Below are 26448 nucleotides of genomic sequence, written 5' to 3'. Positions count from 1 at the left end.
AACTCTATGTTTAATGTACTGTATGTCTATATGTATGTACTGTATGGAGTGTGTATGGAGTATGTATGGAGTATGTATGGAGTATGTATGGAGTATGTATGGAGTATGTATGTTTTTTTTTTGTTTTTTTTCATTCAACACATTAGCCGAATGATGGGACTACTACTGTCCCATCATTGGCTAATGTGTCAATCACTGTCAGTGTAGCAGGCACAGAGACCCGGCACGCCACACAGAGACCCGGCACGCCGCACAGAGACCCGGCACACCGCACAGAGACCCGGCACACCACACAGAGACCCGGCATGCTGCACAGAGACCCGGCACGCCGCACAGAGATGCCACACAGAGACCCGGCACACCGCATAGAGCCCCGGCAGGCCCGCATAGAGCCCCAGCAGGCCTGCATAGAGCCCCAGCAGGCCTGCATAGAGCCCCAGCAGGCCCGCATAGAGCCCCAGCAGGCCCGCATAGAGCCTCGGCAGGCCCACATAGAGCCCTGGCAGGCCCACATACAGCCCTGGCAGGCCTGCATACAGCCCCTGCAGGCCCGTACAGACTCCTGGCAGCCCACATAGAACCCAAGCAGGCAAGCACAGACCCCCCACGTCACGCACAGACCCTGCCCGCCCACACACACAGCAACACAGTCTCCACCCATGCACCGCCCACACTCCTTTATAGTCCATAATTGCACTATAGGAACTTCTGATTCCAATATCCAATATCGCAAAAGTATCGGAACTCGGTATCGGAATTCCGATACATTGAATATCGGCCGATACCCGATATTTGCAGTATCGGAATGCTCAACACTATTAATGGTTGATTAATTGAAGGAGTTGCAATAAACAGTATTTTGTATGACTAGTTTTTCTAGACGTCCATGTACTACTACATAATGAGCTTGAATATTGTCAACATCTGTGGCCTGGTGCTTGTTGTGGAATATCTGGTTTTCTTTTTACCCTTTGCAGTTGATTATGAATAATTACACAGTGACACAAGTAAATTGAAGTCTAGTTACGGTATTAAATTGTAATGTTGTTTCATATTTCACCAAGTAAGATGGGTATTGTTAGCATATCTGCACACCAAATGGATCACAGAGTGGCAATGTTGAAGCCTTTGTGAATTTATTGGGTACCAGTAAGCTATTTGTAACTACTGTTCTGCAAATGAACACACTCGGGTATAGGGAACCACGCTTCATCACACTTCTTCTATAACACTAGCGGTCAACAATCGTATCTTATGAACAGTAGAATTATGCTTTAGTTGATCCTGTCATATGCCAGTTGCACTCCAAACGAAGCACTACTATTTTTTTGCTGTAATGGGAAAGTCTTCAAATTGGCCAACAAGTCTTCATGTTCTTGTTTGTTTCCTGTGATTGTTTAGTGCTCCCAAAGGAGCTGATTGGAGGGAACATAATGGGGCCAAGTAAGAAGGAAGCAAAAAGATGTGAACAGGGAGCATGTGCCTGAATCATTTGTCCAGCTGCGTAATACAAGTGCCAGATGCTTGGAAGTCAACCTTGCCTGTACTCGTAAAGGACATGAACAGTCTGACAAAACTGATGGATCCCGCATGCAGAATATTTGGCTTGGAAGGCAAACAGAGGTTGATGGATATGAAAACTGAATGTTATATAAGAGGACTTCCTAAAAAAGGTGTAGATGCATCTTTGAGTCTGAGTCTGAGCATTACTTCTGAGCTTCCAGGAGATGATATGTGTTCCCCCGTGTACAATTCGTCCATCTTCCTTTGCTACAAAAGTACAAGTTTTTAACAAACCTTCGTTAATTGTTTTTTACGCGTAATTTAATAGGGCATAGTAAGTTGTTTTTATGGTGACAGTGGACCCTCCATTACAGGGCCACTTTCCAACTGCACAGGTTGCACTTACAGTACGTCCATCCTTGTGTTTCTGTGTATATTGATGATCTTTCTTGTTCCTCACAAAACTTGTGGTTCCTCTCTCTTAGGCACACAGTGGAGCATAAACCATTGCTCTAGTGGATAACTGAGTGGTCCAGTACAAACAGCCAGGTAAGGATCTTTAACCTTCTCTTTGTATACTACCATTGTGTCCTTTGTTATTGCATTATTATCACATTTTTAATTTTACAACAAAATAGAAAATAAATTTAAACCCTGCTACATTCCTGCTTGTTACCATTACATGTTGAAGCTATATCATATAAAGTACAATTACAATAATAATGCTGAGCCGCAGTAGGTGGTTGTATCTTCCATAAATCATTGCTGATGATAACATATACATGCATATTTTCATCAAGATTTCACATTAATTTATCTTCAATGCTATTTTACATTTTAAAGGCTCCAATTCATATGATATAGCTGACAACTATCTCTCCCAACTCCCCCATACACAGCTGTCTGAGTGTCCTGAGACTAGCATTTGTGTTTTCTGAATGAGATATTATTGTGTTATCTCCTGTGAGTACAAAAGGATTCACTGTTGGAATTCCAACTCCACATCATATGTCGGGGTATAGGTGGGAGACAGTGGTGTACCGCCAATGGCAGCAGGCCACACAATGACTATGGGGCCCGTGAGCAGGGGAGGCGAAGAAGGAGAATCAGCTTACGCTTACTCCCCCATCATTCTTAATTTGTGTCTGACGTCTCAGCTCGGCAGGTGCAATGATGTCATTACAATTTGCCTGTTGTGCTGAGATGTGCGGCGCTTCACACCGCACGCTCATTAAACCAGAGCATCAGGTGGAACGAGGAGAGGTGAGTATTTTTTTTTCTTTAAATCAGTGACTTGTAGAGTATGAAGGACCATGGGAAGTGCATTATATTCTATGGAGAACCATGGGGAAAGTATTATATTGTTTGGCGGACCATGGGTAGAACATTATATTGTACTAGCTATTGAACCCGTTCTACGCCCGGGTGGCGAGCATTTATATTGGAATATGGTCTCCATCCTGGTATGTGCTGATCCATCCTGCGTCCCCATCCTGTCATGTGCTGCACCCATCCTGCGTCCCCATCCTGGTATGTGCTGCACCCATCCTGCGTCCCCATCCTGCGTCCCCATCCTGTCATGTGCTGCATCCATCCTGCGTCCCCATCCTGTCATGTGCTGCACCCATCCTGCGTCCCCATCCTGTCATGTGCTGCTCCATCCTGCGTCCCAATCCTGTCATGCGCTGCACCCATCCTGCGTCCCCATCCTGGTATGTGCTGCACCCATCCTGCGTCCCCATCCTGCGTCCCCATCCTGTCATGTGCTGCACCCATCCTGCGTCCCCATCCTGTCATGTGCCGCACCCATCCTGCGTCCCCATCCTGTCATGTGCTGCACCCATCCTGCGCCCCCATCCTGTCATGTGCTGCACCCATCCTGCGTCCCCATCCTGGTATGTGCTGCACCCATCCTGCGTCCCCATCCTGTCATGTGCTGCACCCATCCTGCGTCCCCATCCTGTCATGTGCTGCACCCATCCTGCGTCCCCATCCTGTCATGTGCTGCACCCATCCTGCATCCCCATCCTGTCATGTGCTGCACCCATCCTGCGTCCCCATCCTGTCATGTGCTGCACCCATCCTGCATCCCCATCCTGGTATGTGCTGCACCCATCCTGCGTCCCCATCCTGGTATGTGCGGCACCCATCCTGCGTCCCCATCCTGCGTCCCCATCCTGCGTCCCCATCCTGTCATGTGCTGCACCCATCCGGGGGCCTGAGCAGGCGGGGACACCGGCGCGCTGTGGGGGTCAGGTGCCGGTATCGCCGCCAGCTCAGGCCCCCCAGCACTTACTATATTCACCTGTTCTGCGTTCCAGCGCTGGGCGCCGCCATCTTCCCGGTCTCCTGGCTGTGACTGTTCAGTCAGAGGGCGGCGCCGGCGCGCATTAAGCGCGTCATCGCGCCCTCTGAACTGAAGGTCACAGGCCAAAGACCGGGAAGATGGCGGCGCGCAGCGATGGAATGCAGGATAGGTGAATATAGGCGATACTCACCCTCCTGGCGGCCCCTGCTTCTTCGGTGTAGATCGCGGTGTGCGTTCAGTGGGAACGCATACCGCGATCTCCCGGGAGCGTCACTCTGTGAGGCCCAGATTGCGCCGGCGCTTGCGCTTGCGCAGTCTATAAAGGCTTCGGACAGAGTGACGCTCCCAGCGTTATATTATAGATGGCGGACCATGGGGAGAGCATTATATTAAATGGCAGACAATGGGGAGAGCATTATATTATACTAGATGGTGGCCCGATTCTAACACATTGGGTATTCTAGAATATGTATGTATGCATGTACGTCGCGCTCAGCACAGCCACGTAGTATATAGCACAGCCACGTAGTATATAGCACAGCCACATAGTATATAACACAGCCACATAGTATGTAGCACAGCCATGTAGTATATAGCACAGCCACCTAGTATATAGCACAGCCACGTAAAATATAGCACAGCCACGTAGTATATAGCAGCCACATAGTATATAGCATAGCCCACGTAACACAGACAGCCATGTAGTATATAGCACAGCCACGTAGTATATAGCAGTCACATAGTATATATCAGCCACATAGTATATAACACATCCCATGTAATATATAGCACAGCCCACCCAGTATATAACATAGGCCACGTAGTATATAACACAGCCCACGCAGTATATAACACTGCCCACACAGTATATAACACAGCCCATGTAGTATATAACACAGCCCACGCAGTATATAACACTGCCCACGCAGTATATAACCAAATATAAATTTCATCGCACTCTCAAAGGGAATATAATGCCAAATTTTTAACAAATTTATTAAATGTGTTCAGGGAGCATAACAGAATATTTCAAAAAAGCGATAAGAGACGTTTCGGCTCCACCAGAGCCTTCATCATACTCGCTGTAGACGATAAAGAAAATAAATAAAATAACCAAAATAAGAAAGAAACAAAATGTAAAACAAAACAATCAATGCATGGTAGATCCTTATATCCATAAGAGTCCCCAGAGGTCCAGGTCATCCTAATTGGAAATAGATCAATGAGCATATGTACAACTATTTACAAATATATACAAATATATGCACACATCAAGGGACACATCAAAATAATAACAACATATTGTTACCTTGTTTGGAGAGTTTAGTGCGTATAGGGAGAATAGGGATAGGGATCCCAGTGATGCTGCAGAGAATAGGAGAAGTACATTAGTACGTATGTACTGAAGAGAGGAGCCAGGGAAGAGAGGAGGTTAAGCAGGGGGTAGATACCTATATTTACGTAATGCCCAGGCGTATCTGCGCAATGTAGGGACAATTTTTCAGTTCATTATTTTCAGTTCATTTTTTTCAGTTCATTTTCAATTTGGCATTATATTCCCTTTGAGAGTGCGGTGAAATTTATATTTGGCTATTTACGGGACCATTCGGTCCGTTGCACCTGCACCCCAATTCTCTGACAGAGTGCACGCTATATCTATCACGCAGTATATAACACAGGCCACGTAGTATATAGCACAGCCCACGTAACATAGACAGCCATGTAGTATATAGCACAGCCGCATAGTATATAGCAGCCACATAGTATATAGCAGCCACGTAGTATATAGCACAGCCCACGTAATATATAGCACAGCCAATGCAGTATATAATACAGGCCACGTAGTATATAACACAGCCCATGCAGTATATAACAGTCCATGTAGTATATAGCAGTGTGGGCACACAGCATCAATAGTAAAAAGTTGGTCCGGGATGGAGCGACACACTGGTGCTGACTGGAGAGGAGTGGGGGGGCACTGACTGGAGGAGAGTAGGCCGCAACCAATCAGCGACATAGGATTTCTGTTACGGACAGACTGAAGTACCCCTTAGACGATTATATAGATAGATGGAGCACCATGGGGAGTGCATTATACCATATGGAGGACTATGTGGAGTGCATTATACCATATGGAGGACTATGGGAAGTGCATTATATTGTATACCAATATAATATTTGGAGGGCTTTGTGGGGGCCATTATACTGTATAAGCAATTATACAGTGTAAAGGTTTGTATCAGGTCCATCATACCATGAGGAGGGTTGTGTGGGGGCCATTATAGTATATGGAGGACTAGTGCAGACCATTATACAGTGTGGAGAGGTGTGGGGCCATTATCCTGTATCAAGACTCATTATATTGCATGAAGGGCTGTGTGGAGGTCTCAGTAAGGGGATCATCATGTGTTGGGGGTCACCATACATTGCCTTGAGATGGGGTATAACAGGGTTATTATAGTATGAATGTGTAGGCTAATGTGAACGAATTCACAATGGAGGTATTATACTGTGTTTGGGGGGCTCTTCTTTGCATTATTCTTTATGGGAGCAATGAAAGAGGAATATAGGAGTTCAGCAGGAGTAAAAGTACTTTGTAAAGGCTAAATTTGTGAGATAAGCTCTTCTGTGACTCCAACAAATAGAAAAATATATTTTTAAGGGGGAGGGGCCAAATAGAACTTCTGCTATGGGGCCTCATGATTTCTATGTATGCCACTGGAGGACGATCTCCATAAACCTTTGACTGTCAGCCATTAATGTCAATAACAACATGTTCAGCCATCTTTTGGTGTAATGTGTAGGTGACTTTAACACTGCAGAATTGATTCATCAAAACTGGCATGAATAACGCCAGTGTTGATGAGGGGGTATGGTTGAGTCAGGAGCATCTGACAATTGGCATGCAACCCTGTGAGCCTTGCCACAAATTTTACTCCAGTTAGGGACTGGAGTAAGTTTTTATCGTAAGGTACACCATAGCTCATCATCAATTATATCAAACGCATGCTTCACCCAATTTGGCAAAGCTGGATAAAATTGAGATGAAAATGCAAAGAGTACCTCAGCATAGCGCAAAAATGTTGCTAGTTTTCAAAGAAATTTTATAGAAATCTGGTGAAATAACTATAACTATGATGAATCAGAACCTGCATCTTTTATATTTACAATTAGGCTAGTTGTAGTGAAGAAATAAAATAAAGGCAACATTAGTGAGTGAAAGCATAGATATTATTATATATTTCATAAATGATTTTTATCCATAGAAGTAAAAGAGAACTAAAGTTACACTGTCTAATTTAGGCTTTACTTTTTTACTTTGTTTGGAATATGGGCAAGACTTTATTATCATAAAAGCTGGAGTAAAGAGAGTCCATCTGGCATGTGCCTGTTCCTCGTAACAACTTGAGAATCTAGAGTACCTCCTTATCCTATCATCTCTGTCCAGACCGGTTCTTCCAAACAACCCCCTATCTTCACAGATTTGAGTGATTTATCATTGTTTTATTACAAATATATTTTATCCAACATTTTATGTATTTTTTTGAGAGTACAAACAGGAGTTAGACTTAATTTATAGCCTTTGCTTTTCAACCCCAATTTCCAAAAATTGGGATTCTGGGTAAAATGTAGATAAAAGAAGAATACAATGAATTAGAAATCTCCTATACCATATATTATTCAGAATATAGAACAAACATCAGAAGTTGAAAGTTATACAATTTCCAATTTCTTTAGAAAAAGTACCTCCTCCAATTGCTGCTGCTATACTGATACTGGAACAATTTTTCTATATTTTTTCTGAGCTCCTTCATTCCAAAATGATGCCACCTCACTTCAGTAATAAAGATGCACATTTTTCTCTTTAACCAACTAAGCATATAGCACAGAACTTCTTCATGGGCGCTTGCTCATTCTCCTTTGACGCTGTCAAAACTGTTTAAATAAGAAAAATCCAGGGAAAGATCATCTTTGGCAAAGAAACATGGCAGATGCTGAAGATCTGAGGTTGTGGGTTGTAATAATCACCTAGGCAGTTTAACCTTGCAACTATGTTTATTCCTTACATATACGGTCTTACAGAAATTCCAGGTGGATGGTCACAATTCAAGATCCCATCCTGACTCTGATAGATCCACTGCCCCTGTATCAGTCGATTCCCACTGTCTCCCAACATTTGTATCTACCGCTGGTTCAGTCTATAGTCCCAGTCCATGCTCCATACCACGACTGTAGCACATGTATCCCACTCCACCTGTCAACAACAATCCTTAAGATAGCTCCTCATGTCCAGAAGATAGATAGCAAACATTTCAAGCTCCAGCCAGCAACCCGTCTCCAATCTCCATAGGCCATCTATACATGGGCACCCCGACCTCATCAACAGATCCTTGCTCCTCAGCATCATTGCACCAACTCCTCAACTAAACATGTGACTTATTTTCCTCCCTCCCTGGGATCATCCCATTGAATGGGCAGAAGACTTCACACCATCCCTCCAAAGCTAACTGTGCATTGGTGGAGGTACTACTATCCCCATCCACACAATGGGACTAGTGGCTAGGAGAACAATGGCTTGAGGTCCCCGAGAGAGTAAAAAGAGTATTAGAATGATTTTTTTGCCTTGATTACCAATTTTGCATCTGGCCTTATGTATGCATAAAATCCAGCCTGTACATTTCATCTGCTTACTGTCACTGAATGGGAACATTGATCCCTGAGGCTGAACTGACAAGCAAGCAAATTTAGAATAAAACACATCAAGCAAATCTGTAGTTAGAACACAACAATAAAATTGACATAACTGTTGCTCTCTGCTGGAAAATATCTGCATCCCCTAGAGCCATGGATTCCACTCTACGTCCATTGGTCAAATAGTCTTTAGAACAAGTCTAGCTTCTCACACTCCTCCCCAACTTTTTCAGCTCGGACATGAATGTCAGAGGTTTCACCTTCATGAGAATGAAACTTTGTATCATCCAGTTTCATCAAAGAATATTCCATGTCGTGCTTATGAATAAACTCCACAGTCCCCATTCCACCCTGGTGTACATCAGCATAGTAGACATCTCCAGCTTCGCTCAGATCCTGCTAACTCCCTCCCCGATGGGGGGAAGCCCTGTATTCAGATTACTGGGACAGTAGTCTGTTCCATTCATTGGATCCGCTATATCCTTCCCCTGATACCTGGTTTGATCTGGTAAGCTATACACGCACTCAACGAGAACCGAACTTGTATCCATTGTTTAAAAACTACAGAGCGCTGACACCCAGCTAGGGGGATGGTCACTTGGCGGCCTGGTGGATAGTGTCCTAGAGGACAATATCTGGGATGGCCAGAGTGATGGTAGACCCAGTGTACTGAAGTCCCTGGGCCTCCTTTCTAATGTAATTTACCTCTCCCAGGTAGTCATTGTATTTTGTGCATTACTCACCACAGGCTGGGGGTTAGTCTGCATGTTGAGATCACTCTGTTCCCTCTCAGCTGATGCAGTGGGAACTGGTTCTTGGCTTTTGGTTATGACATTGGCCCAGTGGCACAGCAACCACTTGTGTGGGTGTGTTTTTTCCCAGCAACACATCTACTGGTAAGTGCCGCACTACTCCTACATCCACCATTCCATGACTGTGACCCCAGTTTAATTGTCGTCAGGCCCACTGAATGTTCAGAAATTCTTCCCCAGCTACATTGACTAACATGGTTGGAACAATATATTGGTCTGATACTAAATATTCTTTGATCAATGTGACTCTGGAGTCACGGAGCCCCACAGCCTCCCAACTTTAGTTGGCCCACAGCTTTTGTATCTCCCTCCAGTATAGTCTGTAGTTACAGTTCATGCTCCATCCCACGACTGTAGCACATATCTTCCACTCCAGCTGGAGTAGTTCCTCAGATCTAGATGACAAATATCATGACCGTAGCATGTGTATCACGCTCCAGCCGGCAACCCATATCAAATCTCAATAAGCCATCTATATAGGGGCACCAGGACCTCACCAACAGATCCTTGCTCCTCATCTTCACTGCACTAACTGCTCAACTAAACATGTGGCTTACTGTTCTCTTTGCCTGGGATCAGAACACTGAGTGGCAAAAGTGTTCACACCCTCCTCTCCCAATGCTAAAGGTACCTTCACACTGAACAACATTACAACGATAACGATAGCGTTCCGTGACGTTGCAGCGTCCTGGATAGCGATATCGTTGTGTTTGACACGCAGCAGCGATCTGGATCCTGCTGTGACATCACTGGTCGGAGCTAGAAGGCCAGAACTTTATTTCGTCGCTGGATCACCAGCTGACATCGCTGAATCGGCGTGTGTGACGCCGATCCAGCAATGTCTTCACTTGTAACCAGGGTAAACATCGGGTTACTAAGCGCAGGGCCAGGGATTCAAGCTTGAGAAACCAGGGATTCAAGCTTGAGGAGGCTAATTTGCATATTCCAGGTGCCTTCTGGGAAATGCGAAGTCTCCCTAAGCTAGAAGATCGTTGGGTACAGCCGGGACCAGCTGCTTGGAAAGCCTGTAGGATATTATTGCAAGAGAGCTTGGCTGAGTAGATTACACAAGAAGGAAAACACACAGCAAGTCAGCAGGATCTAGGAGCAACATGGCAGATGTGACAACCTACATGGTGAGCTGCAGCATGTGCTACATGTTCACAGACCGACCAGAAGAAGAATCAAATTTCACCTGTCAGAAGTGTAGACTAGTGGCCCTTTTAGAAGAAAAGGTGCGGGGTCTGGAAGAAAGAATAGCAACTTTGAAACTCATCAAAGAGAATGAAGACTTTCTAGACAGAACAGAAGCATCTCTACTGGTCACAGAAGGTGAAAAAAGTGTCAGAGAACCTCCAAAAGCAGATGAGTGGAAGCATGTGACCAAAAGAAGCAAGAAGACCATGGAGAAATCACCAACCACACAACTGAAGAACCGATATCAAATCTTTGTAGAGGATGAAGATGGCACACCTAAGGATGAAGCAATACCAGCAAGCAAAAAAGAAAAGGGCACACAGCAACAAGTGACAGCAAAAAGTACAGCCAAGAAGCAACGAAGAGTGGTGGTGGTGGGAGACTCACTACTGAGAGGCACAGAAGCAGCCATCTGCAGACCGGACATAACTGCAAGAGAAGTATGCTGCCTTCCAGGTGCGATGATCAAGGATGTGACCGATAGGATACCAAAGCTCTTCAGCTCCAAGGGCTTCCACCCATTTCTTCTGATACATGTTGGCACCAATGACACGGCAAGGAAAGACCTACCGACAATCTGCAAACACTTTGAAGAGTTGGGGAAGAAAGTAAAGGAACTGGATGCACAGGTAGTTTTTTCTTCTATCCTTCCAGTAGATGGGCATGGCACCAGGAGATGGAACAGGATCCTTGATGCAAACAACTGGCTAAGACGATGGTGCAGACAACAAGGATTCGGATTCCTGGACCACGGTGTGAATTACTGGTACGATGGACTCCTCGCCAGAGATGGACTATACCTCAACAAACCTGGGAAACACACATTCGCCAGAAGACTCGCTACACTCATCAGGAGGGCGTTAAACTAGAAGAAGAGGGGACGGGAAGAAAAACATTAGACTTGAACAAAGAAGACCCAGGAAAACATACTCAGATGGGAGGTAAGAACATTTCTAAAGCAATCCACAGCGAGGAGAATGGAACAAAACAAAATCCTCTAAACTGCATGCTCGCAAACGCCAGAAGCCTGACAAACAAGATGGAAGAACTAGAAGCAGAAATATCTACAGGTAACTTTGACATAGTGGGAATAACCGAGACATGGTTAGATGAAAGCTATGACTGGGCAGTTAACTTACAGGGTTACAGTCTGTTTAGAAAGGATCGTAAAAATCGGAGAGGAGGAGGGGTTTGTCTCTATGTAAAGTCTTGTCTAAAGTCCACTTTAAGGGAGGATATTAGCGAAGGAAATGAGGATGTCGAGTCCATATGGGTCGAAATTCATGGAGGGAAAAATGGTAACAAAATTCTCATTGGGGTCTGTTACAAACCCCCAAATATAACAGAAACCATGGAAAGTCTACTTCTAAAGCAGATAGAAGAAGCTGCAACCCATAATGAGGTCCTGGTTATGGGGGACTTTAACTACCCGGATATTAACTGGGAAACAGAAACCTGTGAAACCCATAAAGGCAACAGGTTTCTGCTAATAACCAAGAAAAATTATCTTTCACAATTGGTGCAGAATCCAACCAGAGGAGCAGCACTTTTAGACCTAATACTATCTAATAGACCTGACAGAATAACAAATCTGCAGGTGGTCGGGCATCTAGGAAATAGCGACCACAATATTGTACAGTTTCACCTGTCTTTCACTAGGGGGACTTGTCAGGGAGTCACAAAAACACTGAACTTTAGGAAGGCAAAGTTTGACCAGCTTAGAGATGCCCTTAATCTGGTAGACTGGGACAATATCCTCAGAAATAAGAATACAGATAATAAATGGGAAATGTTTAAGAACATCCTAAATAGGCAGTGTAAGCGGTTTATACCTTGTGGGAATAAAAGGACTAGAAATAGGAAAAACCCAATGTGGCTAAACAAAGAAGTAAGACAGGCAATTAACAGTAAAAAGAAAGCATTTGCACTACTAAAGCAGGATGGCACCATTGAAGCTCTAAAAAACTATAGGGAGAAAAATACTTTATCTAAAAAACTAATTAAAGCTGCCAAAAAGGAAACAGAGAAGCACATTGCTAAGGAGAGTAAAACTAATCCCAAACTGTTCTTCAACTATATCAATAGTAAAAGAATAAAAACTGAAAATGTAGGCCCCTTAAAAAATAGTGAGGAAAGAATGGTTGTAGATTACGAGGAAAAAGTTAACATATTAAACACCTTCTTCTCCACGGTATTCACGGTGGAAAATGAAATGCTAGGTGAAATCCCAAGAAACAATAAAAAACCCTATATTAAGGGTCACCAATCTAACCCAAGAAGAGGTGCGAAATCGGCTAAATAAGATTAAAATAGATAAATCTCCGGGTCCGGATGGCATACACCCACGAGTACTAAGGGAACTAAGTAATGTAATAGATAAACCATTATTTCTTATTTTTAGGGACTCTATAGCGACAGGATCTGTTCCGCAGGACTGGCGCATAGCAAATGTGGTGCCAATATTCAAAAAGGGCTCTAAAAGTGAACCTGGAAATTATAGGCCAGTAAGTCTAACCTCTATTGTTGGTAAATATTTGAAGGGTTTCTGAGGGATGTTATTCTGGATTATCTCAATGAGAATAACTGTTTAACTCCATATCAACATGGGTTTATGAGAAATCGCTCCTGTCAAACCAATCTAATCAGTTTTTATGAAGAGGTAAGCTATAGGCTGGACCACGGTGAGTCATTGGACGTGGTATATCTCGATTTTTCCAAAGCGTTTGATACCGTGCCGCACAAGAGGTTGGTACACAAAATGAGAATGCTGGGTGTGGGGGAAAATGTGTGTAAATGGGTTAGTAACTGGCTTAGTGATAGAAAGCAGAGGGTGGTTATAAATGGTATAGTCTCTAACTGGGTCGCTGTGACCAGTGGGGTACCGCAGGGGTCAGTATTGGGACCTGTTCTCTTCAACATATTCATTAATGATCTGGTAGAAGGTTTACACAGTAAAATATCGATATTTGCAGATGATACAAAACTATGTAAAGCAGTTAATACAAGAGAAGATAGTATTCTGCTACAGATGGATCTGGATAAGTTGGAAACTTGGGCTGAAAGGTGGCAGATGAGGTTTAACAATGATAAATGTAAGGTTATACACATGGGAAGAAGGAATCAATATCACCATTACACACTGAATGGGAAACCACTGGGTAAATCTGACAGGGAGAAGGACTTGGGGATCCTAGTTAATGATAAACTTACCTGGAGCAGCCAGTGCCAGGCAGCAGCTGCCAAGGCAAACAGGATCATGGGGTGCATTAAAAGAGGTCTGGATACACATGATGAGAGCATTATACTGCCTCTGTACAAATCCCTAGTTAGACCGCACATGGAGTACTGTGTCCAGTTTTGGGCACCGGTGCTCAGGAAGGATATAATGGAACTAGAGAGAGTACAAAGGAGGGCAACAAAATTAATAAAGGGGATGGGAGAACTACAATACCCAGATAGATTAGCGAAATTAGGATTATTTAGTCTAGAAAAAAGACGACTGAGGGGCGATCTAATAACCATGTATAAGTATATAAGGGGACAATACAAATATCTCGCTGAGGATCTGTTTATACCAAGGAAGGTGACGGGCACAAGGGGGCATTCTTTGCGTCTGGAGGAGAGAAGGTTTTTCCACCAACATAGAAGAGGATTCTTTACTATTAGGGCAGTGAGAATCTGGAATTGCTTGCCTGAGGAGGTGGTGATGGCGAACTCAGTCGAGGGGTTCAAGAGAGGCCTGGATGTCTTCCTGGAGCAGAACAATATTGTATCATACAATTATTAGGTTCTGTAGAAGGACATAGATCTGGGGATTTATTATGATGGAATATAGGCTGAACTGGATGGACAAATGTCTTTTTTCGGCCTTACTAACTATGTTACTATGTTACTATGTTACCATTGTAAATGTAAAAAAAAAAAAAACACATACTCACATTCCGGTGCCTGTCACGTCCCCGGCGTCCGCTTCCCTGCACTCCTCCTACATCATGTGTCAGCGCCGGCCGGCCGTAAAGCAGAGCACAGCGGTGACGTCATCGCTCTGCTTTAAGGCCGGCGCTTACACAGGATGCAGGAGGAGTGCAGGGAAGCGGACGCCGGGGAAGTGACAGGCACCGGAATGTAAGTATGTGTTTTTTTTTTTACATTTACAATGGTAACCAGGGTAAACATCGGGTTGCTAAGCATGGCCCTGCGCTTAGTAACCCGATGTTTACCCTGGTTACCCGGGGACTTCGGCATCGTTGGTCGCTGGAGATCTGTCTGTGTGACAGTTCTCCACCGACCACACAAGGACTTTCCAGCGATCACGGCCAGGTCGTATCGCTGGTCGTGATCGTTGGAAAGTTGCTGAGTGTGACGGTACCTTAACTGCATTTGTGAAGGTACAGAATTTTCCTCAGGCAGAACCCATCACATGTGAGACCACCTGTGGTGACGGCTCCACTGAGTCTACTATTCCATCTACACAAAGGGACAAGTGGCCAGGATAACAATGGCTTGAGGTTCCTGAAACACTAAAAAGAGTAATGAAATGATTGATTTCCTTGATTACCAGTTTTGGGTCTAGCATTAAGGTACCTTTACACTAAACGACGCTGCAGCGATACCGACAATGATCCGGATCTCTGCAGCGTCGCTGTTTGGTCGCTGGAGAGCTGTCACACAGACAGCTCTCCAGCGACCAACGATGCAGGTAACCAGGTTAAACATTGGGTTACTAAGCGCAGGGCCGCGCTTAGTAACCCGATGTTTACCCTGGTTACCATCCTAAAAGTAAAAAAAACAAACGCTACATACTTACCTTCCGCTGTCTGTCCCCGGCGCTGTGCTTCTCTGTACTGGCTGTGAGCACAGCGGCCGGAAAGCAGAGCGCTGACGTCACCGCGGGAGCGCCAGCGACCAAATAAAGTTCTGGCCTTCTAGCCCCGACCAACGACATCACAGCAGGATTCTGATCGCTGCTGCGTGTCAAACTGAACGATATCGCTAGCGAGGACGCTGCAACGTCACAGATCGCTAGCGGTATCGTTTAGTGTGAAGGTACCTTTAGCTTAGGTATTGACAAGATCCAGCCTGAATGTCTCCCTCTGCTTACTGTCTCTGAATGGAAACATTGATTCCTGAGGCTGAACTGATGAGCAAGCAAATCTGTAATAGAACACAACAATAAAATTGACGGAAGCGGTGCTCTGTGCTGGAAAAAGTTTTCATCCCTTAGAGCTTCTGATTCCTCTTTATGTCCATTTGTCCAACAGTCTTTAGAACATGGCCAGCTCCTCACACAAAGTTTTTTTTTTACAAATGTGCCTGAATGTATCTTATTGTGTTCTACCTTACGGGCAGTGTGCTGCCTACCACAAAGGCAGGTTATGTCCAATTTATTTAAAATTGCTCCTGAGGTTCAGCCTCTGACAACTGCCACTAGATTTGTAAAAGGCATTTTGTTAGGGAATCCCTGCCTGCTCTATCACTGCCACTCTAAGAATTGTTTTAAAGGTACCTTCATACTAAACAACTTCACAACGATATCGCTAGCGATCCGTGACGTTGCAGCGTCCTGGCTAGCGATATCGTTGTGTTTGACACGCAGCAGCGATCAGGATCCTGCTGTGATGTCGTTGGTCGGAGCTAGAAGGCCAGAACTTTCTTTCGTCGCTGGACTCCCTGCAGACATCGCTGAATTGGCATGTGTGACACCGATTCAGCGATGTCTTCACTGGTAACCAGGGTAAACATCGGGTTACTAAGCGCAGGGCCACACTTAGTAACCCGATGTTTACCCTGGTTACCATTGTAAAAGTAAAACACTACATACTTACCTTCTGCTGTCTGTCCCGGGTGCTCTGCTTCTCTGCACTCCTCCTGCATCCTGTGTCAGCGTCGGCCAGCCGGAAAGCACAGCGGTGACGTCACCGCTGTGCTTTCCGGCCGCTGTGCTCACAGCCAGTGCAGGAGGAGTGCAGAGAAGCAGAGCATCGGGGACAGACAGCAGAAGGTAAGTATGTAGTGTTTGTTTTTTTTACTTTTACGCTGGTAACCAGGGTAAACATCGGGTTACTAAGCGCGGCCCTGCGCTTAGTAACCCGATGTTTACCCTGGTTACCGGGGACCTCGGCATCATTGGTTGCTGGAGAGCTGTCTGTGTGACAGCTCTCCAGCGACCAAACAGCGACGCTGTCGTTGTCGGTATCGCTGCAGTGTCGCTTAGTGTGAAGGTACCTTAAGTTTTTTTTTTTTTTGGCCTTGTAACTTTTGATCTGTGTCACGTGGAAAACACGTTGTTAGTTTTACTATCTAAACCAAAACAGCACTGGGAGGTTTTATGTTATTTTTTCATAGGGCTCTTCTGGATTTAGGGTGTCTGCTTAAGACAATTATAAGTGTATGAAAGTCACATTACTTAATCTGCATCTCTGCAAACTTGTCTGCAGGATTTTACGTATTCCTAGAACAGGTGCACCCACGCACTCTACTTGCAAAACACCCTTAAGCATTTTTTTTTAACGTGAGACAAGGTGTATATTAAACATGCTGGCGCAGGCGTGGCTACATTGGGCAGACAGGAGAATTACCAAATCTGGAAAAGGAATAAAATACTTTGTTAGTCAGCTAATGAGAGAACAATTTATTCTCGTCACTTTATTAATGACTCCATAAAATTCCTTCTTCATGATAGGTTCATTATCTATAGGCATGTTTGTATACTGTAGGATGCTAAAGAGCAATCATAGCTAAATGAGGTGATAGAAGTATAAGAATATTGATCATCTCCAAAACATTACATTAATTTGGGAGATATAATTTTATCACTGGGCGTTATGTGGTGTTTCATTAACTGTAATAATTAATCTATATATAACTACAATTAAAGAGAATTTGTCACCATTATTTGCTGCCTAATCTGAGAGCAGCATGATGTGGAGGTAGAAGCCCTCATTCCAGCAAAATGTCACTTACTGGGCTACTTATTTTTTTTTTGAAATCACTATTTTATCTGCAGGAGATGATCACTAGGGGACTAATTGACTTACTGAGAGGTAATCCAACGCCGCACCCAACACCAACTGGCAGCTTTCTGCTTATGCGCAGTGTACCCAGAAACATGCCAGTCACTGGTGTGGGTAAGATAATACAGAGCTTAGTATCCAGAGAACTGTTAGATCTACAGCTAAAACAGTGATGTCATAAAAAACTACAACACACATCCCAGTAAGTGATAAATGACTGGAATCCAGGTCCCAGTATCTACATCATGCTGCTCTCAGATGGAGTAGCAAAAACCAAATGACAGATTCATTTTAAAAAGCATAGTTTTAAAATACATAGTTTTTTTTTGAGAGGGCTAATCTAGAACATAATACCAATAAGACATGATGATAGGGAATTTAGATTGTGAGCCCCATCAGGGACAGTGATGATAATGTGTGCAAACTGTAAAGCGCTGCGGAATATGTTAGCGCTATATAAAAAAGTAAAGATTATTATAATAAGTACACCAGTTTTCTGTTGGCGAAAAGTCACATTTTGTACCTTTTAGAAATTGCAAATTTTAAAATGTTGGCATGCTTAGGAAAAGGATGCATGATGCACTATAATGTACACCAGAAAACTGTAGTTAATTGTAGCTGCTCGCCGAAACATGCGATGAGCTGTCTAGTGTGCTCCACATCCGGTTTACTAGTAGCAACTGTTTTTTTAACTCCTGAATGTTTTTGTTTCAGTATTCGGCGTGGGTTGGGGGTTATTGAACCTTCCACTGATAGTCATCAGTTTTTTACTTTCCTTATGGATATCTGCTTTGCCCATGAAAGCTTTGCTTCCTAGCTTCTTGGCGGCGATGTGCTGAACTGGAGATCATTGTTGCTACTGGAGATTGTTGCGTGCTGTTTTTGGGTGTAAGCTTTCCTCATTATCCTATTCTGATTCGGTTGATACGTTCCTATCCTTCCCTATATACCTCCCCACCTTTAGTGAGTGTTTGTATCTTTGTTGCTTTCTGTTATCCCTGTTTTGCCTTTGTGTCTTGTTTACATTACATTTCTGTCCCATACTTAATGGGGTGGGGGAGGGGACAGCTCAGGGTTTAACAGGAGCATAGTAAGGTCTGAGACTCCAGCCTCTCTACCTTCAAGAGTACCCACCAGACAGGGATAGAGAGGGTCCCAGTTCCAGGGACAGTCTGAGGCCCTCCTTCCTCACCGAAGACCATCACAGCATGACAATGCACCAAAGTTAATAAGAGTCCATCTGTGGCACACCTTACTTAGGCAGTCTAGGTCGAAATATCTTTACCCCTCTCACCCCTGATACTGTTATACATTCCTAAAAGACATGTTGGTATTCAGGTAAGAAAAGCTTTTTGTGAACTATAGAGATAAATGTGTGGGTCTGAAACTGGATTTTATGGATTTGTCCACACTCGTATATTTACTCCAAGTCCAAATTTCAAAAAGAAAATGATATTTATAGGGAACCAGAAAACATGCTGAAAATAAGGTGCTCAGAGAAAATGTACATTGAAAACCATTTGGGAACTACTGTATGCATGTTGGATGCAGGTCTCTGGCTGCTTGTCTTCACCCTAGTTCCCATGACTGGATGGTCTTTTCCTATGTGTGTGTAAAGTCTCCAAGAGCAATAGTCACGACCGAGCTGCTGTCCAGTTATGCTCTGACACTTTACAGGAATGCAGTGTCACAGTCCCAGTGCGCTGTCATGTATGGGGTGCATCAAACTCACTTGTAGGCCAAAGGCCACCGCTGTCTCCAGGCCTCACCATCTTCAGGAGCCGCCACACACAACTCAGGGGAACACAAAGTTCATTGAAATAAACAAACTGGTCAGTTCTAGTTCATCAGGTTGTAACATGTGAGATAGGGCACAACACTTTGTATTCCTTACTTCCTTAGCACAACACATCTTCAGCCCTACCTTTTGTTCCTTTTGGACTATCCCCAAGCTCACTGACCATCAGCCACAGGAATTACTTGTCCAGTTCAGCAGTGCACCCGGGACCAGCCACTTGCCCTTCATGCAGTTCTGCATCCATTTTTCCCTGTATGCCAGAGGACACAATGCGCCCGTCAGACCCAACCCCGAGCTATGGGCTTCAGACAGTGTCGGAATGTCCGCAAGGAAAATCAATAGGCCTCACGGTGTCTTGAATGATTGGTAAATGCAGGCCCTAGAAGTCCACTGCACCTGAACTTGACTTTGTCACTGTACTTCCCTATATGAGTCACTACCAGGAAGTGCCTGATTTTCCCTTATCATTTCCCCCCTCCCACTGTGGGCTCATCCCATACATTAACTGTATGTTATACCTGTAACTACAGTCATGATCCTATAACGGCATGTACTAACCCTATTCTTATGTCCTAGTCTATCTTAATCTATACAGTCCTATGCTAACCCTATGCACATTCTGCACTATACACTGCTCACATTGTATGTTAACACTTCACATTACACTGCACATTACTGTAGCACAATATATGGCAATTCACATGAGACAATGCTTGCATGAAAATGCATGACATCATTTACATTACGTGATTGTTGTCTTCAGGAAAAGGAGAAGGGCACTGTAGTCCACAGCTTAACGTGTGTGCGTGTGCAGGGAGAGAGCTATTAGTCATAGGGAGCAGGGTGGGGAGTAGCTGTCAGGGATCGTCCTCAGACTAGTTATCCAAGACGAATAGCCGGCTTTACAAAATATATATTTTTTTTAAATACCTTATGGAGCAAAAGATGCATAACTGCAATAACACAGCCAATGTCTGATTCATGCGGCTTGTGCTTCTGGCAGCATAAGGGTATGTGCATACATTGCGGATTTTGCTGCGGATCCGCAGTGGATTTGACGCTGCGGATTCGCAGCGGTTTTCCATGCGGTGTACAGTACCATGTAAACCTATGGAAAACCAAATTTGCTGTGCCCATGCTGCGGAAAATTCCACGCATGTCAATTCTTTGTGCAGATTCCGCAGCGTTTTACATCCTGTTCCGTAATTGGAATCCACAAGTGTAAAAACGCAGGTGGAATCCGCACCAAAACCGCATAAAATCTGTGGAAAACCCGCAGGGAATCCGCAGGTAAAAGGCAGGTCATTTTACCTGCGGATTCTGCAGAATCTGACTGAAAAAATCTGCAAACGAATCCGCAACGTGTGCACATACCCTAAGCTGTTTAACAGTTAATACAGAAGGTAGCAAAAGTTTAACAATTCTTGTTATGGACCAAGACAGGAGCCACTTACAAACATGGTGTCCTTTTTCTTCTTTGGGAAGTATGAAAAGTTCGAATTACAAATATCTACTTTTGCTTATATAAGAACAGAAAAGTGAAATATGCAATTCTATGGCATCGAGGAAGAGACATGGTAGCATTAGATTGTACCTCATTCAGTATAAAGGGTTGTGCACAATAATATGTGGATTTATTTATAAAGAAAATTAAATTTTTGACATTTTTTATTTTAACTTGTATTAAGAATAATGCATCATTATAATAAATATACTTGTGATTTATCATAAGATTGTTGTCTATAGAGTTAGTAATATTGCCTGACTTATAGTTTTCTATATATAACTGTTAGGCTGGCCTCACACTCAGCGTATAAAGATACGGTCCGTTATTTACGGCCGTAATACGCAGAAAAGTCAAAAGTCCCCAAAATAGTGATCCGTATCTCATCCGTAGGCAGGGTGTGTCAGCGTATGTAATCCGTATGGCATCCGTACTGCAAGATTTTCTCACAGGCTTGCAAAACCGACATACGGACATACAATGGATCCATGTTCTCAAAAAATAATAAAAACATATATACTGTATATATATATATATATATGTCAGTGAGACACATATATATATATATATATATTAATATATCATACAGCGCTAGATAGCTTAAAAGCCGGTAATTCAATTGCCGGCTTTTCCTATCTCCTTCTCAAACCCGACATGATATGAGACATGGTTTACATACAGTAAACCATCTCATATCCCTTTTTTTTTGCATATTCCACACTACTGTTAGTAGTGTGTATGTGCAAAATTTGGGCGCTCTAGCTATTAAATTAAAGGGTTAAATCGCGGAGAAAATTGGCGTGGGCTCCCGCGCAATTTTTTCTGCCAGAATGGTAAAGCCAGTGACTGAGGGCAGATATTAATAGCCTGGAGAGGGTCCATGGTTATTGCCCGCCCCCCCCGGCCAAAAACATCTGCCCCCAGCCACCCCAGAAAAGGCACATCTGGAAGATGCGCCTATTCTGGCACTTGGCCACTCTCTTCCCATTCCCGTTTAGCAGTGGGATATGGGGTAATGAAGGGTTAATGTCACCTTGCTATTGTAAGGTGACATTGAGCCAGATTAATAATGGAGAGGCGTCAATTATGACACCTATCCATTATTAATCCAATTGTATGAAATGGTTAAAAAAACACACACACATAATTACAAAGTATTTTAATGAAATAAATACACAGGTTGTTGTAATATTTTATTATACTGGTAATCCACCTGAAGACCCTTGTCACCTGGAACAAACGTAAAAAAAAAAAACAACAATATTCTATACCTTCCGACGATCAGTCACGTCCCACGTTGTAAATCCATCTGAAAGGGTTAACTAATTTTACAAGCAGAAGCCTGCTAATGCATCCGTCCCCGCCTGTAAAAACCCGGCGAATGAATGGAATGTAGGTAAATGACCTGTAGTTACCTCGAGTTGCGGTGATGCGCCCTCTTCTTGATGTCCTCATATGAACTCGAGCCTGGGAAAATATTCTGAAAAGATCCGATGACATATTCCGTTCAATTTCTTTACTTCCATTTTAAGTATATTAAACAGTTTTTTGTAAGCCGGAGTTAATATTTGTTGCCATAACTATGGAAAGGACTTGGCCGAATGGTTTCACAAATGTACATTCACATCACTAAATGTTGAATTAACTTGTCTTTCTTGTTTCCTGTTTCAGCTACTATAATACTTATTATTCCAAAGAGTTTCAACATAAATATACTCACATTTCTATTATATAGGGTGTGCGGCAATGAAATTCAGCCAGTGAAAACAGTTAAAGATTTTAAAAAAATGCATAAAAGAATAAAATAATAATAAAAGTTTTTTTGCTGCTTCTTGACTACAATTATTTTTAATATATTGTTTGTATGTGTTTTGAAACTTTTTACTTTGCAATTTTCAGGTTTCCTGGCCAAAAAAGAAAATCAGCATGCAAACAGCTGTTTTCCCATTTTATTCCCTATGGAGAACTCCATTCCTGTTTGACACCAAAATCGTTGAAATTGTAATTATATGTCTGGTTACAGCTGCCACTTTTATCATCATATTGCCTGGAATCAGAGGAAAATTGGTAAGAATAGTTATTCAATGCAATAGTCCAGTGATTTTAAAAATGTGATAGTAAGTTTTGAACTGTAGTCTAAAGGACAGGTGCTCTTTAAACATATATGCCTAAAAGATGCCCATAAAGAGTTAAACCATTGGCGCCAAGCACATTGAGCCTCTGTTCATTGGACTGCTCGCTCATCTATAAGGCCTCGTTCAATCGTCATTTTTTCCAGTATGAGTGCTACCCATATTTTTCACGTATAACACTTATATCTATGATAGTCTATAGAGTAGTTTACATGTCTGATTTTTATCTCGGGCCGAGTGGTTTGTGCCAGATCGGATCACTAATGTAGTACCGGTAATATCGTATGGGACTTGTAAGTGCACAGAACTAGAAAAAGAAAAAAACATAAGAAATATGTTAAATAGAGAAATGCAGTAAGGTAATATTTTTTAGAAATACTTGGCTTGATAAAGGCCAGTGTGTGGCCAAAAAAATACCATAACTTTTTTAAATATTTGCTGAGTGAATAAAACAGAAAAATTAATGAGTCATCACTCCATAAAACTCATTTCCATATAACTCATTATTATTTCTGATGTGACCCCAGAGCATAATAAGGAATATTTCATTCACGTTGAATAACTTTGATGCAAATGTAATTTCCTGGCCCAATTCAAATGAACTGTTGAATTCAAATTTTGGCAGATTTGCTCATCACTAACATGTATAAATTAATTTCAATAAATTATTAAAGCAGATCTGTCACCAGATTTCACAAAACATACTGTATAAATTATTATACAGCGCTCCCACACCTGATGAGACTTGTGTAGTTAAGCACATTTTAGCTTTCAGTAGAATAACTCAGCAGTCAGATACTTTAGAAGAAATTAATGTTTTACTTGGAACATAACACAACCATTATCTTCATTAGATTCCAAAACAAAACAAAACCCAGAGAGGTCATATAATACAGTTTAAAGCACAGCGCCATCTTCTGTCTGCTTAAGCTAATCCCTTTACAACATAAGCCTGCAGTTGTTCACTTCAATAACTGTGACATGGAGGATTAAGGTACCGTAACACTAGACGATATCGCTAACGATCTGTGACGTTGCAGCGTCCTCGCTAGCGATATCGTCCAGTGTGACAGGCAGCAGCGATCAGGCCCCTGCTGTGCTGTCGCTGGTCGGGGAAGAAAGTCCAGAACTTTGTTTCGTCACTGGACTCCCCGTAGACATCGCTGAATCGGCGTGTGTGACACCGATTCAGCAATGTCTTCGCTGGTAACCAGGGTAAACATCGGGTTACTAAGCGCAGGGCCGCGCTTAGTAACCCGATGTTTACCCTGGTTACCATCGTTAAAGTAAAAAAACAACCGCTACATACTTACCTACCGCTGTCTGTCCTCGGCGCTCTGCTTCTCTGGTCTGGCTGTGAGCACAGCGGCCGGAAAGCAGAGCGGTGACGTCACCGCTCTGCTTTCCGGCTGCCCGGCACTCACAGCCAGACCAGAGAAGCAGGGCGCCGAGGACAGACAGCGGTAGGTAAGTATGTAGCGTTTGTTTTTTTACTTTTAGGATGGTAACCAGGGTAAACATCGGGTTACTAAGCACGGCCCTGTGCTTAGTAACCCGATGTTTACCCTGGTTACCGGGGACCTCGGCATAGTTGGTCGCTGGAGAGCTGTCTGTGTGACAGCTCTCCAGCGACCAAAAAGCGACGCTGCAGCTATCTGGATCGTTGTCGGTATCGCTGCAGCGTCGCTTAGTGTGACGGTACCTTAACAGGAGAGAACTGAGAACACACAGAAAACAAAGAAGTCACACAGTACAACTAAACAAAGAGTTTGCATAGTACAGTGTTAAACTGTTTGAACACTGTGTCACCTTCTATCTATTGAACACCATCCCACAGCACAAGCCTTCAGCTGTTATTTCCTCCTATGTAAGCCATAGCAGAATAACTGTACAATATTTCAGGAAGTGTTTAAACCCAATCTCAGCCATTTTTAGCTAATTGACAAATCCTCAGTATCCCTCTCTCCTGCTGCTGATATCTCACATTGGTACAAGCTGCAGCTGTTAGTCAAGTTAGGTGGTCAGAGGCAGATACTGTCACGCTGTACTACTGAGGGTTAATGCAGAGTAATGCAAGCTCTATTAGATGGCAGCAGAGTGGAGAGTGCGCTGAATATCCTGCTGAGAAGCAGTCCCACAGCAGTACAGCGAAGCTACCACTAAGTGGCAGCAGAGTAGGCAGAGAGCCAAGTCGATACCAGAGGAAAACGCAGTACAAAAAGGGAAAAAATCAAGGCACAGAGCTTGAGGACAGCAAAGGTCAGTTCTGGCCAGTAGCAGAAATACCAGAGGAGAGAGACATAATCAGGTCAGAGTCAAGCCAAAGTTAGGTACCGGGAAATCCAAACATACAGGGAGATAAGGAGCTGAGACAGATATGCGGGAAACAAAACAAACACGGGATGGGTTAACTCAATGCAGCAGGACAGATCAGGAACTTACCAGTGCCAGCTAGCATGCCGAAGGCAAGCAATATCACTGGCACTGAATACAAGTAGCAGCACAGATATATAGCAGACCAGACATGGGAACGAGGCTGTGAAAATTAACACCTGACATGACCAGACCGGGAAACACAAAACAAAACCCCAGCCTGGATCACGACAATAAACTTTAATGCATGAGCTCTATCAATCTTTAGCTCAGTGTTTCTCAACTCCGGTCCTCAAGACCCACCAACGGGTCAAGTTTTCAGGATCTCTTAGTATTTCACAGGTGATAATTTCATCACCTGCTTCAGCATTAATTCCATCACTTAAGGAAATCCTGAAAACTTGGCCTGTTCGTGGGTCTTGAGGACTGGAGTTGAGAAACACTGCTTTAGCTGGTCTCATAAAATAGTCATTTCGTATCAGGATTATACAGATATGGACTGTCAAACTAAGTACAGTGGCTCATTAAGTCTAAGAGATCGATTTAATAATGTATACAGTTTATGTTATGAGATTGGGTGACGAATCTGCTTTTAGAATTCTATTGCCTGTATAAAGATTTTATTTTCAATTAGAAGCAAAGTAAATGATCAGGAAAGCTATTGACTAAACGTCCAAACCTTCCTTAGCTTTCGCTTTGTCTTTCGTTGAATATAATGATTTAGGTGCCCTATACCTCGGGTGATGCTGTTGCCATTTTATATTCAATAGATTTATTTACAAAAGAATGAAAAGTGACATATTGTAACAAATTCTTTACTATTTACAGAGGACTTTCTGGTTGGTGAGGGTGTTGACCAGTCTTTATATTGGCACTGTCATCATAGGTAAGTTTTGTTTGTAAGTTTTGTAAGATGTTTTTAGATATGACTATTTTGCTCATTAAACACAGAATTAATACACTGCATTGTTCTAATGTGTTAAATGTATATCTCCTATATGTTCTGCTGCCTATAGCAAATATTGAAATTGCGTCCCTCCCAAAAATATCATTAATAAGCAATCCACATAAAAAAACAAACAAACTGCCCTTCACTAGCTTAAATATACAATAATA

At 43.2% G+C, this 26448-nt stretch overlaps 1 protein-coding gene and 1 long non-coding RNA gene across 2 annotated transcripts in view; one reads left to right on the top strand and one right to left on the bottom strand.

The window, feature by feature from the left end:
• Positions 1 to 26448, top strand: part of DUOXA1 (dual oxidase maturation factor 1) — a 92206-nt gene that overhangs the window by 28262 nt on the left and 37496 nt on the right. Inside the window, exons 2-4 of the mRNA XM_069765802.1 lie at positions 1989 to 2052; positions 22727 to 22894; positions 26161 to 26218. Coding sequence (XP_069621903.1) covers positions 22754 to 22894; positions 26161 to 26218 — 199 coding nt within the window. The 5' untranslated portion in view covers positions 1989 to 2052; positions 22727 to 22753. The remainder of the gene's footprint in view (positions 1 to 1988; positions 2053 to 22726; positions 22895 to 26160; positions 26219 to 26448) is intronic.
• LOC138674197 (uncharacterized) lies at positions 4954 to 5306 on the bottom strand. Its single transcript, XR_011320524.1, has 3 exons — positions 5263 to 5306; positions 5121 to 5176; positions 4954 to 5015 (listed from the first exon to the last, which is right to left on the bottom strand). It is a non-coding gene; the product is annotated as an uncharacterized lncRNA (long non-coding RNA).

Source organism: Ranitomeya imitator, chromosome 4 (genome assembly GCF_032444005.1).
Source record: "Ranitomeya imitator isolate aRanImi1 chromosome 4, aRanImi1.pri, whole genome shotgun sequence".
Classification (NCBI taxonomy): Eukaryota; Metazoa; Chordata; class Amphibia; order Anura; family Dendrobatidae; genus Ranitomeya; species Ranitomeya imitator.
This window is presented reverse-complemented; position numbering and strand designations above follow the sequence as displayed.